The following is a 16439-nucleotide window of genomic DNA, read 5'->3' on the forward strand; positions in this document are numbered from 1 at the left end:
GTATTCCTCAAAATTATTAAGGCATGAAAAACAGACTGAGAACTTTCAAAGACCAAAATAGACATGACAACTAAATGTAATGTGTATCCTCTGTGGGATTCTAGAAAAGAACAAAGGCATTAGTGGAAAAACTAGTGAAATCTAGAGTTTAGTTGACAGTAATATACCAATGTTGGAACAAATGTACCACGATAGGGGCTGATTTCACTGTGTCCCCTTCCCCAAATTCACATGTCAAAGCCCTAACTCTCAAAACCTCTGATGTAACTGTATTAAAGACAGGGTCTTTAAAGAGGTAATTAAGTCAAAATGAGGGCTTACGTCCAATCTGATTGGTGTTCTCACTGGAAGAGAAAACAATAAAGAAAAAAAAGCCATAATATCTAAATTAGTCACAAAATGAATTATTTAATTGAAGCTATAAAAAAAGAGGCAGTATAATTGATAAAATAATTAGGAAAGGATATTTAGCATATTTCAAAAGATTTAAAACAGGAGGAGCAGGACACTTTACAAAAAGTTGCGCAGGACATAAAATTCTCAAACTATAAGTAGAAATGTAACATTACAGAGTATCTTATAAAATACAAAGACAGAAATATAAAAGGACTAGTGTATGCTAGAAGTCTGAAAACTATGAATAATGACCAAACATTTAGGTTTAAATTTACAGTTTCTGGGTATGAGAATCGTATTACTATACACATCTTCCAAACTAGGGCAGTATTCCTATTAACCATGTGTAGTATCATCTTCTACAAAGTCTTTGGCCATCTCTGCTGTGATCACATCGATGTGACTAACCTGAAGAACAATAAATGTTAAAATCTGTTAAATCCTAAACAAATAGCGTTTGCACTGTATAGGATAATATTACAAACATACAGCCTATCACCAATATATTTTATATACCAAGCCAAGTGATTCTGAAGCACTAACTGATACTTTTATTTTTATTTTTATTTTTTTTTTGGCAGGAGCCAGGTTTGAACCCACCACCTCTGGTATACCCTACTCCTCTAAGCCACAGGTGCCGCCAGATACCTTTATTTACAATGTGTTTTGTTCAATATGTGGGTTTCAAAATATTCTGTATTTTAATGCTCTAAAGACAGATATACTTATGCCTAAACATTTAAACTACCTTTTTGTTCAGTTTCTAATACTTTGCTATTTCATCAAAGAAGTTTTTTTTTTTTTTTTTTTTGAGACAGAGCCTCAAGCTGTCCCCCTGGGTAGAGTGCTGTGGCATCATAGCTCACAGCAACCTCCAACTTCTGGGTTCAAGCGAGTCTCCTGCCTCAGCTTCCCAAGTAGCTGGGACCACAGGCGCTGGCCACAACGCCTGGCTATTTTTTGGTTGCAGCCATCATTGTTGTTTGGCGGGCCTAGGGTTGGATTCGAACCCGTCACCTTAGGTCTACGTGGCTGGAGCCTTAGCCACTTGAGCCACAGGCGCTGAGCCTTCATCAAAGAATCTTAAGGCTAGAAAACACAAGAAAAATCTATGAAGTCCAGACAAATATAAATGTATATAAATATTAAAGATCAGGCATTGGGGGTGCCCATAGCTCAGTGGGTAGGGTGCTGGCCACATACACTGAGGCTGGCAGGTTCAAACCAGGCCTGGGCCAGCTAAAACAACAGTGACAACTGCAACAAAAAAATAGCTGGGAGTTGTGGCGGGCGCCTGTAGTCCCAGCTACTTAGGAGGCTGAGGCAAGAGAACTGCTTAAGCCCAAGAGTTTGAGACTGCTCTGAGCTGTGACACCACAGCACTCTACCCAGGGCAACAGTTTGAGACTCTGTCTCAAAATAAAATAAAATAAAGATCATGCATTGAAGTAATCTCTTAATGCCAATGAAAATAAAATCAATAAGATGAATGCCACAAAAACTTGCTAAGCCTCTTAGGTATATGAAGTAAAAGTTTTTTCTTTACAAAGACATCAGCAGCAGATAAGCAAGAGCTAAGTTTCCTTTTACTATTTAATTAACATGAAACCAGAATTCAATAAATATAATGAATTAAATACTAACAAACTGCATGTAAAATAAAATTACCTTGTTTCTGAACTTGACACCATAAAATTTGTCAGCTGACTCAAGCAGTTCAGGCCTAAAAGTAGTTGTAATAAATTGAGCATGTACAGCAAGTTCCATAATCATATCTGTAAAAAGAAATAGTGTAAGTTCCTCTTCTTAGCAGATCTGAAAATTAGAAAAGCAACTATTTTTGCTCTTAGAATTCAAAACTATCAGAAAAAACCTGTGATTTTTATTTTCCATACATTCATATGCAAAAATTACCAACTTCACTTCTTAAATTAGGTATAAATTTTTAATCTCAGTATCTCAGAGCTATAAAATATACAGTTTTTATTTAATATAAAGAGGTAGCAACTAAATAGCATTAGAAATGTCAGAGCAAAGTAAGTTTTCTCACACAAAAAACAAAGACAATCTTCCTTTGGCTACTTGTTTTTTTAACTTACTCAAGATCAAAATTAGATTCTTCAAATACAGGATCAGCATTGTTTATGACAAGGCCTAGCCTAACATCAAGAAAAGCAAGTTTTAGGCTGGGCGCAGTGGCTCATGCCTGTAATCCCAGCACTCTAAGAAGCAAAGGTGGGCAGACAGCCTGAGCTCACAAGTTCAAGACCAGCCTAAGCTAGATCAAGACCCTGGCCTCTTAAAAAAAAAAAAAAAAAAAAAAACAGCTGCACAAAAACAGGTGGGTGCCTGTAATCCCAGCTACTCAGGAGGCTAAGGCAAGAGAATCATTTGCGCCCAGGAGTCTGAGGTTGCTGTGAGATATGACACCATGACACTCCACCGGGGTGACAAAGTGAGACTCTGTCTCAAATAAAAAGCAAGTTTTAATATGAGAGGCTTTTGTATGAAGTTTTATATGAAAATTTAATTGGAGTTGAATTTTTCAATTGATTCAAAGAATTGTATCTACTTCTCACATAACTAAACTCTGTAAAGTAATCTAACATTTTTAAACTTTTAAAAACATCTAAAAGAGAAGTTATTTATTAAATATATACTCTGTCTGGTCCCCCACAAAACTACAGTCAGCAAGAAACCACTATAAAAGAGGAAAGGTATTCATTGGCAAGTACAAAACCAAAACTGTACCGGACACAGCCTTTCTGTGCTGCGCATCCAGAGCCTGGTCAATCTCATCAAATAAGTAAAAAGGAGCTGGGTCACATTTCTGAATGGCAAAAATCAGAGCCAGTGCTACCAAGGATTTCTGTCCACCTGAAAGTTGTTGCATTTCTCTCATTTCACCTTGTTTTCCTGTAAATGACACCTAAGAAAATATACTATGAGTTAACAACCTACAAGGGTAGAATAACCATCACCTCTTAAAATTAAGTTGCATGTAATATGCCAATTTAGATTTGAGAAGATTCTATGAATTCTACTATGGTAATGTTCTGAGGAAAATGGAATGTAAAGATATTTACCCTAATTCCAACTCCAGTGAACTGGTCAACTGATGGGACACTGCTTTGGGACCCAGAACCTCTCTCACTTTCACCACTTCCTTCTCCTTCATCCTGAGACTGACTCCCTTCCACATCTCCTTTCTTCATCACCAAAGTAGCTTTGCCACCAGGTACTAACTTCTGAAATACTTCACTGAAGTTCTTAGAGACCTTAAAAAAAAGTGTCAGTCAAATAATTTTGCTGAGATGGAATTATAGATATTACTGCTTAAAAACAAAAGAGAAATATTTAAAATTAGACAATTATTTTTTAATCAAAAGAACAAGAATAACAGATTGGATATTCTTAAGAACTGTGTAAAACATTTAAGTTACTATATGTTTAGCAAGCCAAATGCTAGATTTGATCACATGAGATCTACCTATCGATGTGGGAACACAGCTTTCAAATCTTTACAAACTGAGTTTAAGAGCTGAAGTTTTTGTCCTGTATGTGGGTTATAACTAGAAACAGAAACATACCTGTTTGAAAGTTAACTGAATAGCTTCATATTTTCGAAGTTCAAGTACATTCATCAGTTCCATGATTGATTTATAACCCCTATCTAACTCCTCTTGTCGCTTTATTAACTTTTCTTTCTGCTCGGAGAAATTTACAAACTGATCTAAAGCTTTTTTGTTAACATGGCTATACTTCTTTAATTCTGTGTTGCACTGTTCAAGTTTTCGAAACAACTATAAAGACAAAAAGAAAGTATAAATTAATTTACATACACACCAATTTGCAACAAGACTTCAATTTTTTTTTTTTGCAGACAGAGTCTTACTATGTCGCCCTCAGTAGAGTGCCGTAGCATCACAGCTCACAGCAACCTCAAACTCTTAGGCTTAGCAACTCTCTTGCCCCAGCCTCTTAAGTAGCTGGGACTACAGACACCGCCACAATGCCCAGATTTTTTTTGTTGTTGTAGTTGCCATTGTTGATTGGCAGTCCTGGGCTGGGTTCAAACCTGCCAGCCTTTGTGTTATGTAGCTGGCACCGTAACCAATGTGCTATGGTCGCCGAGCCAAGACTTCAAATTTAAAATCAGTAAGATTTACCTGTTTGAGGCTCAGTGTCTGGTACTTTTCAAATGCTTCCTGGGGAAGTGATCCAAGTTCTCGAATTTTCTTCATACATTCTTCTTTCTTCTTCAATAGCATGCCTTGCCGATTTGTCATCTTTTCCAGTTCTTTAGTATCGTGATTTATAGCATCCATGTGTTCTTTTTCCATATTTTTCCAGCGTTCCATACTCTTCTGAAGCTCCTTAATGCCAGCTTCTGTTTTATCAATGGAATTATCCAAATCTAAAATAAAGAAAACACAAAATTAGGTTACAATATCTACTTTAAGCCAGAGTGTTACACAACCAAAGATTTTAACAGTCAGACCTACCAAAATAAATAGGCTTTAGATTTTCCTCAGTATTTCTTTACATTTTACTATGGAAATTCGTGGACTATTAAAATCAGTACAAAATTAGGAGTTTATGAGTTACTCAAGTATATAAATTTCATTAATTTAATGTTTATAGAAAACTAATTATTTTCTTCTCAGCAACTAAGTGATAAGATAAACTTGGCTCGGCGCCTATAGCTCAACCGGCTAAGGCGCCAGCCACGTACACCTAAGGTGGCGGGTTCGAATCCCCAGCCCGGACCCGCCAAACAACAATGACGGCTGCAACCAAAAAATAGCCGGGCGTTGTGGCGGGCGCCTGTGGTCCCAGCTACTTGGGAGGCAGAGGCAGGAGACTCGCTTGAGCCCAGGAGTTGGAGGTTGCTGTGAGCTGTAATGCCACGGCACTCTGCCCAGGGGGACAGCTTGAGGCTCTGTCTCAAAAAAAAAAAAAAAAAAAAAAAAGATAAACTTGATTCAGGTATCTCACACTTTGTTAACGAAATAAATAATTTATGGTCTCTTATAAAATTGTCACAAACATTTCAACAAAACAAAAGTTACTATTTATGGTGAACCTACTAAACTCTATTCACTATAAATTGTTTATGATGATGGAAAATACAAAAACATCATTAGTATAAGCTTTTGTTTATTTGGATATTTCACTCTGTAGTAAATAATTGCATAAAACAAGCCAAATGTAAAAAAAAAAAATTACTATAAAGCAGCTCACCTTCTGAACGTGCCATGGTATCCTTTACTCTTTTATTGATGGCTTCAAGTTCTGATGTTGTGGCAGTGAGAACAGTACCCCCTTCTGTCTCTCTCAATTCATTAAGTTCCTGCAACACAAAAGGACTTATGATCATAAAACCACAAAATACAAATTTTGTTTCAAAATGTTATGGCTGCCAATAGTTTCCATAGCTGTTACGTTTGAATAAACATTAAAAAAAACCCCAAAAATAAACATACTTCATGTAACTGCAACTACTTAAAAGTACCCATTAAGGGGGAGAAAATAATGATATAATTACCAGAAAATTTCTCAGCATCCGATTACATCTGAGAAAATATTAACTAACATTTACTGAGCACCTAGAATATTCCAGCAATCAACAAAAGAGGTACCATTAAGCTTATTTTACACAAGAGGACACTGAGGCTTAGAGATATTAAATGGCACGCTGAAAGTTGTACACTGGGTGACAGTATTAGAACTCCAACCCAAGGCTCATGGACAGAACACTAGACTTTCAGTCTCCAAAACTCATAATTTCAGAGACTCTCATATAACCAGTTTTAATAGGTTATGGTCATCAAACCACCCTCACAAAAACCCAAACCAAAACACACACCTGTTCTACTTGGTCCAAGCGTTTTCTCAGATTTTCATTGAGGTAAGTCTCCACTCGAGTAATAATACCTTCTAATTTAATTCTTTCATTTAGCAACTGTCTGTTTTCCTAGAATTAAGAAGAAAACTTAGTTGTCTACATAAACATGCAAATTTCACACAGAGGAATGCTGTTAATCTGCTTTCCTGCCCATTACTATTCCTCAGATAAGGTGAAAATGGAATTTTATATTTTATACCCTTACAAAAAGCCCTATATTTTCTTCATTTTCTCTCTTTTACTTATTCATAATGTTAAGTTTTCGCGCCTGATTCTTTTTATAAGGTATATTGTCAAAAATAGGTTTCCTGGCTCGGTGCCGGTAGCTCAAGTGGCTAAGGTACCAGCCACATACACCAGAGCTGGTGGGTTCGAATCCAGCCCGGGTCTGCCAAGCAACAATAACAACTACAACCAAAAAATAGCTGGGCAATGTGGCAGGTGCCTGTAGTCCCAGCTACGTGGGAGGCTGAGGCAAGAGAATCACCTAAGCCCAGGAGTTGGAGGTTACTGTGAGCTGTGACGCCACGGCACTCTACCCAGGGTGACAGCTTGAGGCTCTGTCTCAAAAGGAAAAAACAAAACAAAACAAAAATAGGTTTCCTGTTTTTCATTTTTTGAACTCAGTACTGGTTGTTTACATCTATGCATTTAAAAAAATCTAATATTAAAATATTTATAAAACATTATTACATCTTTAACTCACTGTTAAACAAGCTCAGTCTTACTAATACTTACAACTAACAAGTAATGAAACTAAACAAGAGAAAATGAAGATTTCTTATATAATCCTAACACCAAAAATGGTATAGAAAAATTCATTAAAATCTTATTTACTCTTATGGGAATTAAGTCAAAGTCCCATTTTTATATTTCCTCAATATTCTTTTCTTTTACATTCCTTATTTGGATAAAAGAGGCACTTTTCATAACAGCCAATTACCAATGAAATTTTTTTTCCTGCAAGTTGTACTTGCCTGCTGAAGCTGACGAATTTCATCATTCAGTGCATCTACTCTCTTCTGATCTTCCAGACTAAGTTGAGAAAGCAAATCAGTTCCCAGTTCTGCTTTCAATGACTCTCTGGTAGACTCCATAGCATGCAAACTTGCCTCCAAACTTTGTAAGCTACGTTGCTATATGACAGATTCATTCATTAATAAAGTTATTAGTCACTGTATTACTTATAATAGTAAAAAATTGGAAACCTATGTTTGATATTAGTGAGCTAAATAAATCATATCAACTCAATTATTATGTACCCATTAAATTTGGTAACTAAGACCATGCAGCAACAAATATAATACTATGGGAGTTGTGGAACAGATTATATCCCATAATTAAAATACCTGTATACAAAAAAATTCTTAAGGCATATTCTTAAGAACAAAAAGCTGTCAGAGGAGAGATACAATAGCTGATGCCTATAATCCTAGCACTCTGGGAGGATGAGGTAGGAGTAAGAGATCCTCCTCAATCTCTTCTGAAACTAGAAAAAGTAGCCTAGTGTGGTAGTGCACAGCTGTAGTCCAAGTTACTAGAGAGGCTAAGGCAGGAAGATTGCTTGAGCTTAGAAGCTTAAGGTTGCAATCAGTGAGGTATGACGATGCCACTGCTCTCCAGCCCAAGTGACAGAGCAAGATTCTGTCTCAAAAGAAAAAAAAAGTTGCAGATTGTATTAGGGTAGTACAATTGTGGCCCTTCTTTATTTTTTATCTCTTTGTTGTTTCAGTACTATTAATAGTACTTATTGATGTGATTTGTCAAAACTGTTTCACGTTCATAAGACAATTAATATACTATCATTTATAACTTTGCTTTCTACTCATTTTAATAGGGACAAAACACAATCAAATATTCAACTAACACCATAGTGCTTCCAGACAAAAATAGTACTAACAAATTAAATACTGATGGTCAGACATTACTATTATGCTCTATCTTAAAATGCCTATTTATCCAATGAGGGTGGAAAGTTTGAATGCTGCGAACAGGAGACTCTGGGTATACATAGATGTAAGCAGAGTACAGATAGATGCAGATATCCAAAAGTACGGGTCTAAACAAAAATGGAACACATAAAAGTCAAAGATAACCCATATAACATAACAATCCATCTCAACTAATCTATAATAAAACACATACTTACGAACCTTAGGCATAAAAGTTTTCTCTGACTGCTGCCTCTTCTCTTTTAGCATCTTCATTTCTGAGAGTATGCTATCTCTGGATGCTTTAAATTTCCTTTGTTGGGTCTCTATCTGTTGCATCTGGTTCATCAACTGATCAATTTCATTATTAATCCATATACAAGGCTAAGGAAAAGTCTCTCCAGGTTGTAAATATTATTGTATATTCTTAATTCTCATCAGTTCTTTAACAACACAACACCATGTATCCCTTTCTTTTCTTTATCCCTAAATAACAGTTATATGCTCACATTTATGGATCCTAACAATGCTGAACTATCCTGCCTAAACATGCTCAATCATAATAGAAGCAAAACATTTCACCCCATTATTTCACTATCAAAATAACATATATACTATTTCACTAGTAGCTATAAAAAAAAAAATTCCTAGAAAACCCTAAGGGAAGCTAAGTAAAATCTAACAATATTGTATATTTTTAAAATACCTTTTCATTCTACAAATATTTACTATGTTATCTATTATAGGTAAGGCACTGTGGCACATTATGAAGATATGCATGAAAAATAGGTCTTACCCAATGTGGAAGAATAATTCAATCTAGCTGGATTGTCAAATAGAGGAAAAGAGCTGGTATATGCTGTCAAAACTCTACTTTTTCTTAGTATTTCCCCATACTTTCTTTGTGCAAACACCTTTATCAAATTTAGGCAGTTCTCTGACTATGATATGCAGAACTAGGCAAGGTAAAATAGGTAAGATCTTTGATTTTTCTCTATGCTGTTGCTTTTGCTTGCACCAATTGACACAGAAGTTATAAACTTACAGTTTAAAAAGTTGCCAGTTTAACTTAAGAGTATCCTTGAAGCTGTAAACATTAGTTCTGTTTTTTCTTGATGCTCAAGTACTTGTATTCTTAACACTGTCTAACAAAAGGTGAAACACATACCAACTATTTCTGCCTTATATTAAAGCCCTATGGTTGTTTTAAGAAAATGCATGTGTACAACTGTTTCAGTTGGCAGCTGAACTAACTGCTCTTCATGTAGCATAATTTTTATGTGAAAAAACAAGTATGGATACTCAGACGTGGACTTTTGATAGCCATTTCCTCTACTACCACAAAATCTGTACCAAATAACCTCAAGATAATACAATCTGAACGCAGTAGCTCACACCTATAATCCCAGCTCTCTGGGAGGCCAAGGTGGGGTAGAATGCCTGAGCTCAGGAGTTTGAGACCAGCCTAAGAGCAAGACCTTGTCTCCAAAAAAATAGCCAGATATTGTGGTAGGCACCTGTAGTCCCTACTACTCGGGAGGCTGAGACAAGAGAATTGCTCAAGCTCAAGAGTTTGAGGTTGCTGTGAGATATGATGCCACAGCACTCAACCCCAGGGCGACTGAGTGAGACTCTGTCTCAAAAAAAAAAAAAGGTAATAAAATCTGCCAGGTATGGTAGCTCCCATCTATAGTCCTAGCACTTTAGGAGGCTGATGCAAGAGAATCACTTGAGGTCAGGAGTTCAAAATCAGCCTAGGCAAGAATGAGACCCCACCTCTACAAAAAATAGAAACATTAGCTGGGTGCAGTGGCATGTGCCTATAGCCCCAGCTACTTGGGAAGCTGAGGCAAGAGCATTGCTTGAGCCTAGGAGTTTGAGGTTGTAATGAGATATGATGACACCACTGTATCATAGCCTAGGCAACATAGCCAGACTCTGTCTCAGAAAAAAAAAAAAAAGTAAAATCTAATGGACATTTTTCAATCCATATATATTTTACTTCTACACAACATGTGACATTACTGCTGCCTCCCACCCTCTTGCTTACTGCAACACTATCAAGGCTTTCCTTTTACAATTCACTGACCAAGCCTTCTTAGTTTTTCTTTGTTCAACTGTCTTTAATTTTCACATTTCTTCAGTTCTCACCCAAAAGTAACTCACTGATATTAGCTACTAACAGTTATGTAAAGGATCAATATTAAAATGCTTTCAGCTTTTCCTCTAAGTCTTCAAAAGTTAAACAGGCAAACATAAACTCCTGTACGTACATACAAATCAAAGTGAAAAGACATGAATTTTTCCCCACTTTATGAAAAGAAAAAAAGAAAAAACAAAACATAAAATACCCAAAACACAGAAGACTACATCTTGCAATCAAAATGTAGTTTTCTCTACAGTATCCATAACTAAGCACAAAATAAAAAGATATTTTCAATATTTCTGCGCAGGTTTTCATTAAGCTTTGCTTCAAGCTCACCTAATTCTTCTTCTGCTTTTCTAACATCTTTTTGCAATTCAAGTCGAGACTTCCTTGTGTCATAATAACCTCCAGTTAGGGCACCCCGATGACTGACTTGGTCACCTATAAACAAAACGTTAAGAAAGGTAATAATTCCATGTAACTTCTTTATTCGATGATAAACTGACTTACAGTCAAAAAACTAATCGGAAGGCTTTAAGTGCATAGTGAGAATTAAAAAGTTAAAAATTTAAGTCAACTTGAAAAAACCTTTTTTTCAGGCGGCACCTGTGGCTCAGTGGGTAGGGCCCGGGTCCCATATACTGAGGGTGACGGGTTGAACCTAGCCCTGGCCAAAATGCAAAAAAAAAAAAAAAAAAAACCCACAAAAACCTTTTTTTCTAAAATTTGCAGCTTAAAAAATGTATATATTCCAGTGAACCTGAATATCTGCCCGAAAGCAAGGAAGTGCTGAAGACTAACTAACGAGGATATCTCAATAAGACATAGGACCTGGCCTGGAATTCCTACTGACCATATTTGGGAAAATCGGACATCAAAAATAATGATACGGTGATACTTTTTTTCCATAGTGATACTTTTTTTTTTTTTTTTTTTGCAGTTTTTGGCTGGGGCTGGGTTTGAACCTGCCACCTCCGGCATATGAGGCTGGCGCCCTACTTTGAGCCACAGGCGCCAGTGATACTTTTTAAAAACTGAAAGGACAGGGCTCTTTTTTTTTTTTGAGACAGGAGCCTCAAGCTGTCCCCCTAGGTAGAGTGCTGTAGCATCACAGCTCACAGCAACCTCCAACTCCTGGGCTCAAGCAAGTCTCCTGTCTCAGCCTCCCAAGTAGCTGGGACCACAGGCACCCACCACAACGCTCAGCTATTTTTTGGTTGCAGCCGTCATTGTTGTTTTGGTGGGACTGGTCTGGATTTGAACCCACCACCTTAGACGTATGTGGCTGGCACCTTAGCCACTTGAGCCACAGGCGCCCAGCTGACAGGGCTCTTCTTTACAGAAGAATGATGACTGCTAATAAATGTAGAGGCAAATGATAGAATTGAAGAATCACTGTTTTGGAACCCCCAGTATAATAACTGATTCAGGCAAAGGTGAATAAAAATGCCACAATAACTGGTAAAAAGTTGTTGGCAAGACATAGTATTCAGAAATAATATCATGTATCACTTATTAATTACAAAGGGGAAAAGGTACCTTTTACAACAAAGACGTACTAGTGATCAAAACAGCATTATTAATGACAGTACACATAGTAACAAAGAAATAAGTACACATCATTCATGCAGCATTCGTGCCAAGAATGCTTAACCTGAATCTAACGATGAAGAAGCAACAAGACAAATTCAGAGAACAGAATTTTCTATGAGAAAATCCATTTCATGAGAAGTGTAGGGGGAGAGATAAGAGGAACTATTCTGTATGTAAAGAATCTAAAGAGAAGACACTGCAGGCATCCCTAACTGGATCCTAGATAGAAAAATATTCTGGGACAACTGAGAAAATTTGAATGTGGATTCTTTGTGTTTGACTTTCTGACTTCAATAAATAAAATATAAAGAGAAGAAATAAACAAAAAATGAGGTGAATCTATATCATGGGCATTGTTAACCTGGGTTTCACAGATAATATTTAACAGTTCTAGGACTTGAGTGGGGAAAAAATTTTACATCTTTATTAACCTGAAAATGAGGCCAGGCACGGTGGCTCATGCTTGTAATCCTAGCACTCAGGGAGGCCGAGGCCAGTAGACTGCTTGAGCTTACAAGTTCGAAACCAGTCTGAGCAAAGAGCGAGACTTTGTTTCTACTAAAAATAGAAAAACTGATGCAAGAGGATCACTTGAGCCCAAGAGTTGGAGGTTGCTATGAGCTATGACACCATGGCATTCTATCCAAGGTGACAGCTTGAGACTCTGTCTCAAAAAAAACAAAAAAAAGGAAAACGAAATTAAGTATTTCCTTCTATAATGAATAGGAGAACCAAAGTAGTATTAGTACTAAAGATGTTGTTACCAAGATAAATATCAGATTATACTTGTCACAGATCTAAAAATATTGTTTATATGCACTAATACTTCAAAAGTATAGAATTTATTAAGCCCATCACTAAATCTTGTTTTCAAATGCATTAAAGAATTACTATGTCTTTTTTGAGACAGTCTCAAGCTGTCGCCCTGGGTCGAGTGCCACAGCATCACAGCTCACAGGAACCTCCAACTCAGGCTCAAGCGATCCTCTTGCCCCAGTTTTCCTATTTTTAGTAGAGATGGAATCTCATTTTGCTCAGTCTGGTCTCAAACTCATGAGCTAAAGCAATCCACCGGCCTTGGCCTCCCAGAGTGCTAGGATTACAGGAGTGAGCCACCGTACCCAGACACATTTTAAAAAATACTGTGATAACCATGCCAATATAACTGGTTTCCTTTGTGATCCAAAGTTTACCTTATGCATGTAAAATTTCTGAGAAAGGCTTCACAGCCTTCAAGTAGCCAAAGGAATGCACGGTGCAAAAAAGGTTAAGAACTCCTGCACTAGACCTAACTATTACATTTAGGAAGCATGAACTAAACATCAAGTATGAACACTGTGGCTCGGTGCCTGTGGCTCAAGCGGCTAAGGTGTCAGCCACATACAACTAAGGTGGCAGGTTCGAATCCAGCCCAGGCCCACCAAACAACAATAATGGCTGCAACCAAAAAACAGCAGGCATTGTGGCGGGCACCTGTGGTCCCAGCTACTTGGGAGGCTGAGGCAGGAGACTCGCTTGAGCCCAGGAGCTGGAGGTTGCTGTGAGCAGTGAAGCCACGGCACTCTACCCAGGGGCTCAGCTTGAGGCTCTGTCTAAAAAAAAAAAAAAAAAAGTGCGAACACTGTTTGGAGTCTCACTTAAACAAACTAAAATTTAAATGATAAAATAATTGAACATGAATTTTCAAATACTCTTAAAACTGACTATGAATTACTATATAAGATATACTCATCAGACATGCACACAGCATAAGTGACGCTGCACAGTTAATCACTTGTTAATGATTTATTACCATTTATTTGTTCAAAGCTAAGAATTATAATTACAAACCTTCCAAAGTAATGCAGTCCATAGTGAAAGCACGGGCCAGCTGGGTTGAAACTTCCATGCTACGACAAATAAGTGTCTTGCCAAACACATGTTTGAAAGCTTTGTCAAATCTGGGATTGTACCTCAGTTTACTGATCATAGGAATAGCATCCTAAAAATAAGTATTTTGTCAGCAAGCAAAAAATCACAAATTAAAAATTAATAGAATTATTAATTACATCTGTAAGAAATACAAATAAACACAAATGCCAATATATTTCAAAACTACTGTTTTTTAATACTGAAGAAGTTAGAAGACTCATTTTATTGAAATATCCTGGAAATTTTGTTTATGGTATCATTAAGGTTTTCAATATTACAGCACAGTGATAAGAGCTTAGCTACTTTGAAGCCAGACTGTCCAAGTTGAAAATCCTGGTTCCACCCCTCATCACATATGTGCTCTGGCCAAGTTGCTTAACTTCTCCAGATGATTACTTTATTTACAAAACTGCAAGTGTAACATTACTTAAATACTCAGGATCATGTCTCTCACATAGAAAAGCTAAATAAGTGTAAATAGTATTTCCCCCAAATATTTTAGTTTTATATATTATGTATATATCTAAATTAGATAATTGAAAAAATATTTTTTCAAATAAAATTTATTTTTTTACTTTATTCCTAAACTGTTAGGAGTTTCAGAATTTTTTAAACTATGAAATACATCCTTTATACAGAAAAATGCAATAAACATATTAAGCTTAATAATTACAGAGGGAACACCCTTATAACCACCACACAGCACTTTTAAAATATTGTGATAACCATGCCAATATAACTGGTTTCCTTTGTGATCCAAAGTAAATTATCTTATGCATTTAAAATTTCTGAGAAAGGCTCCATAGGCTTCAAATAGCCAAAGGAATAAACAGTGCAAATAAGGTTAATAACTCCTGCTATAGACCTAATTATTACATTTAGGAAACATGAACTAAACATCAAGTATGAACCCTGCCTAATGACACCCCAAAAGTCACAAGTGTGCTCCATTCCTAACTGCAAAGTGGTTACATACAGTGGCTAGCTGCTGGAGGTGACTGCTATTATTGACTGTGTGCTCATCACTTCCTTATACTTCCTTCTAGTTCGATCATCTAAGTTTAGTTATGTAGCTTAACTGAACCACACTATATGCATTCTGTTGTGTCTGGATTGATTCATACATTGTTTGTGAGATTCAACTTTTCTTTCCCCAAAACTTCAAAGGCAATTTATGGATGTGAAAGCAAAAAAACTGAAGCCTTCTGTAGCTTATAAAAATCTTAATTTTCGTTTTTCTTTTTTTTTTGAGACAGAGCCTCAAGCTGTCACCCTGAGTAGAGTGCCATGGCATCACAGCTCACAGCAACCTCCAACTCCTGGGCTCAAGCAAGTCTCCTGCCTCAGCCTCCCAAGTAGCTGGGACCACAGGTGCCCGCCACAATGCCCGGCTATTTTTTGATTGCAGCCACTATTGTTGTTTGGCGGGTCCGGGCTGGATTCGAACCGGCCACCTTAGGTGTAATGTGGCTGGCACCTTAGCCGCTTGAGCCACAGGCGCCGAGCCTAAAAATCTTAATTTTCCATTTAAATTATTAATCCTCCTCATAGGGTTTCAGCTTTAACCTAGAGGATGGTAAAAACAGCTGCTATTACTATCAACATTTTGTGGTACCTTAAAGCAATTACACTTTTCCATAATGGCATCTAAAAAATATTTGTAGTCCATTTAAAATATACTAGATAGTAACAAAAGCAACATTACGCTTTCAGAATCTGTCATTTTGCTAGCTATTTTTCATTTAATTTATAAATTTTTTGGGGGGCCGTGGCTGGGTTTGAACCTGCCACCTCTAGCATATGGGGCCGGCGCCCTACTCCTTTGAGCCACAGGCACTGCCCCATATAAACTATTTTAAAAGTACATCCAGAGACCAAGAAGGACATCCACAGGTTCAAGACCAGCCTGAGCCAGAGCGAGACCTGGCTTCTAAAAATAGCCAGCATTGTGGCAGGCACCTGTAGACCCAGCTACTTGGGAGGGTCAGACAAGAGAATCACTTGGCTCGGCGCCTGTGGCTGAAGCGGCTAAAGTGCCAGCCACATACGCCTAAGGTGGCGAGTTCAACTCCCCAGCCCGGGCCCGCCAAACAACAATGATGGCTGCAACCAGAAAATTGGCCAGGCGTCGTGGCGGGCGCCTGTAGTCCCAGCTACTTGGGAGGCTGAGGCAGGAGACTTGCTTGAGCCCAGGAGTTGGAGATTGCAGTGAGTGTAAGGCCATGGCACTCTACCCAGGGGGATAGCTTGAGGCTCCATCTCAAAAAAAAAAAAAAAAAAAAAGAGAGAATCACTTGATCAACTCTTGAATCACCAAGAGTTAGAGGTGATGTGAGCTATGACATCACAGCACTCCACTGAGGGCAACAAAGTGAGACTCTGTCTCCAAAAAAAAAAAAGTAGGCTCAGTGCCGGTGGCTCAAGTGGCTAAGGCACCAGCCACATACACCTAAGGTGACGGGTTCAAATCCAGCCTGGGCCCGTCAAACAAAAATGACGGATGCAACCAAAAAATAGCCGGGCGTTGTGGCGGGCACCTGTAGTCCCAGCTACT

General features: G+C 37.6%; 1 protein-coding gene across 1 annotated transcript in view; it reads right to left on the minus strand.

Moving 5' to 3' along the window:
• Nucleotides 1-387: 387 nt before the first annotated feature.
• The window catches only part of SMC3 (structural maintenance of chromosomes 3), a 49387-nt gene continuing 33335 nt past the window's right edge, over nt 388-16439 (minus strand). Inside the window, exons 18-29 of the mRNA XM_023511679.1 lie at nt 13805-13955; nt 10670-10822; nt 8458-8609; nt 7282-7440; nt 6266-6373; nt 5641-5749; nt 4566-4813; nt 3987-4199; nt 3483-3674; nt 3148-3325; nt 2065-2171; nt 388-804 (exon numbers count right to left, since the gene is read on the minus strand). Coding sequence (XP_023367447.1) covers nt 733-804; nt 2065-2171; nt 3148-3325; nt 3483-3674; nt 3987-4199; nt 4566-4813; nt 5641-5749; nt 6266-6373; nt 7282-7440; nt 8458-8609; nt 10670-10822; nt 13805-13955 — 1842 coding nt within the window. The 3' untranslated portion in view covers nt 388-732. The remainder of the gene's footprint in view (nt 805-2064; nt 2172-3147; nt 3326-3482; nt 3675-3986; nt 4200-4565; nt 4814-5640; nt 5750-6265; nt 6374-7281; nt 7441-8457; nt 8610-10669; nt 10823-13804; nt 13956-16439) is intronic.

This window comes from Otolemur garnettii, unplaced genomic scaffold (assembly GCF_000181295.1).
Source record: "Otolemur garnettii isolate 467f Iridium unplaced genomic scaffold, OtoGar3 scaffold00021, whole genome shotgun sequence".
Taxonomy (NCBI): domain Eukaryota; kingdom Metazoa; phylum Chordata; class Mammalia; order Primates; family Galagidae; genus Otolemur; species Otolemur garnettii.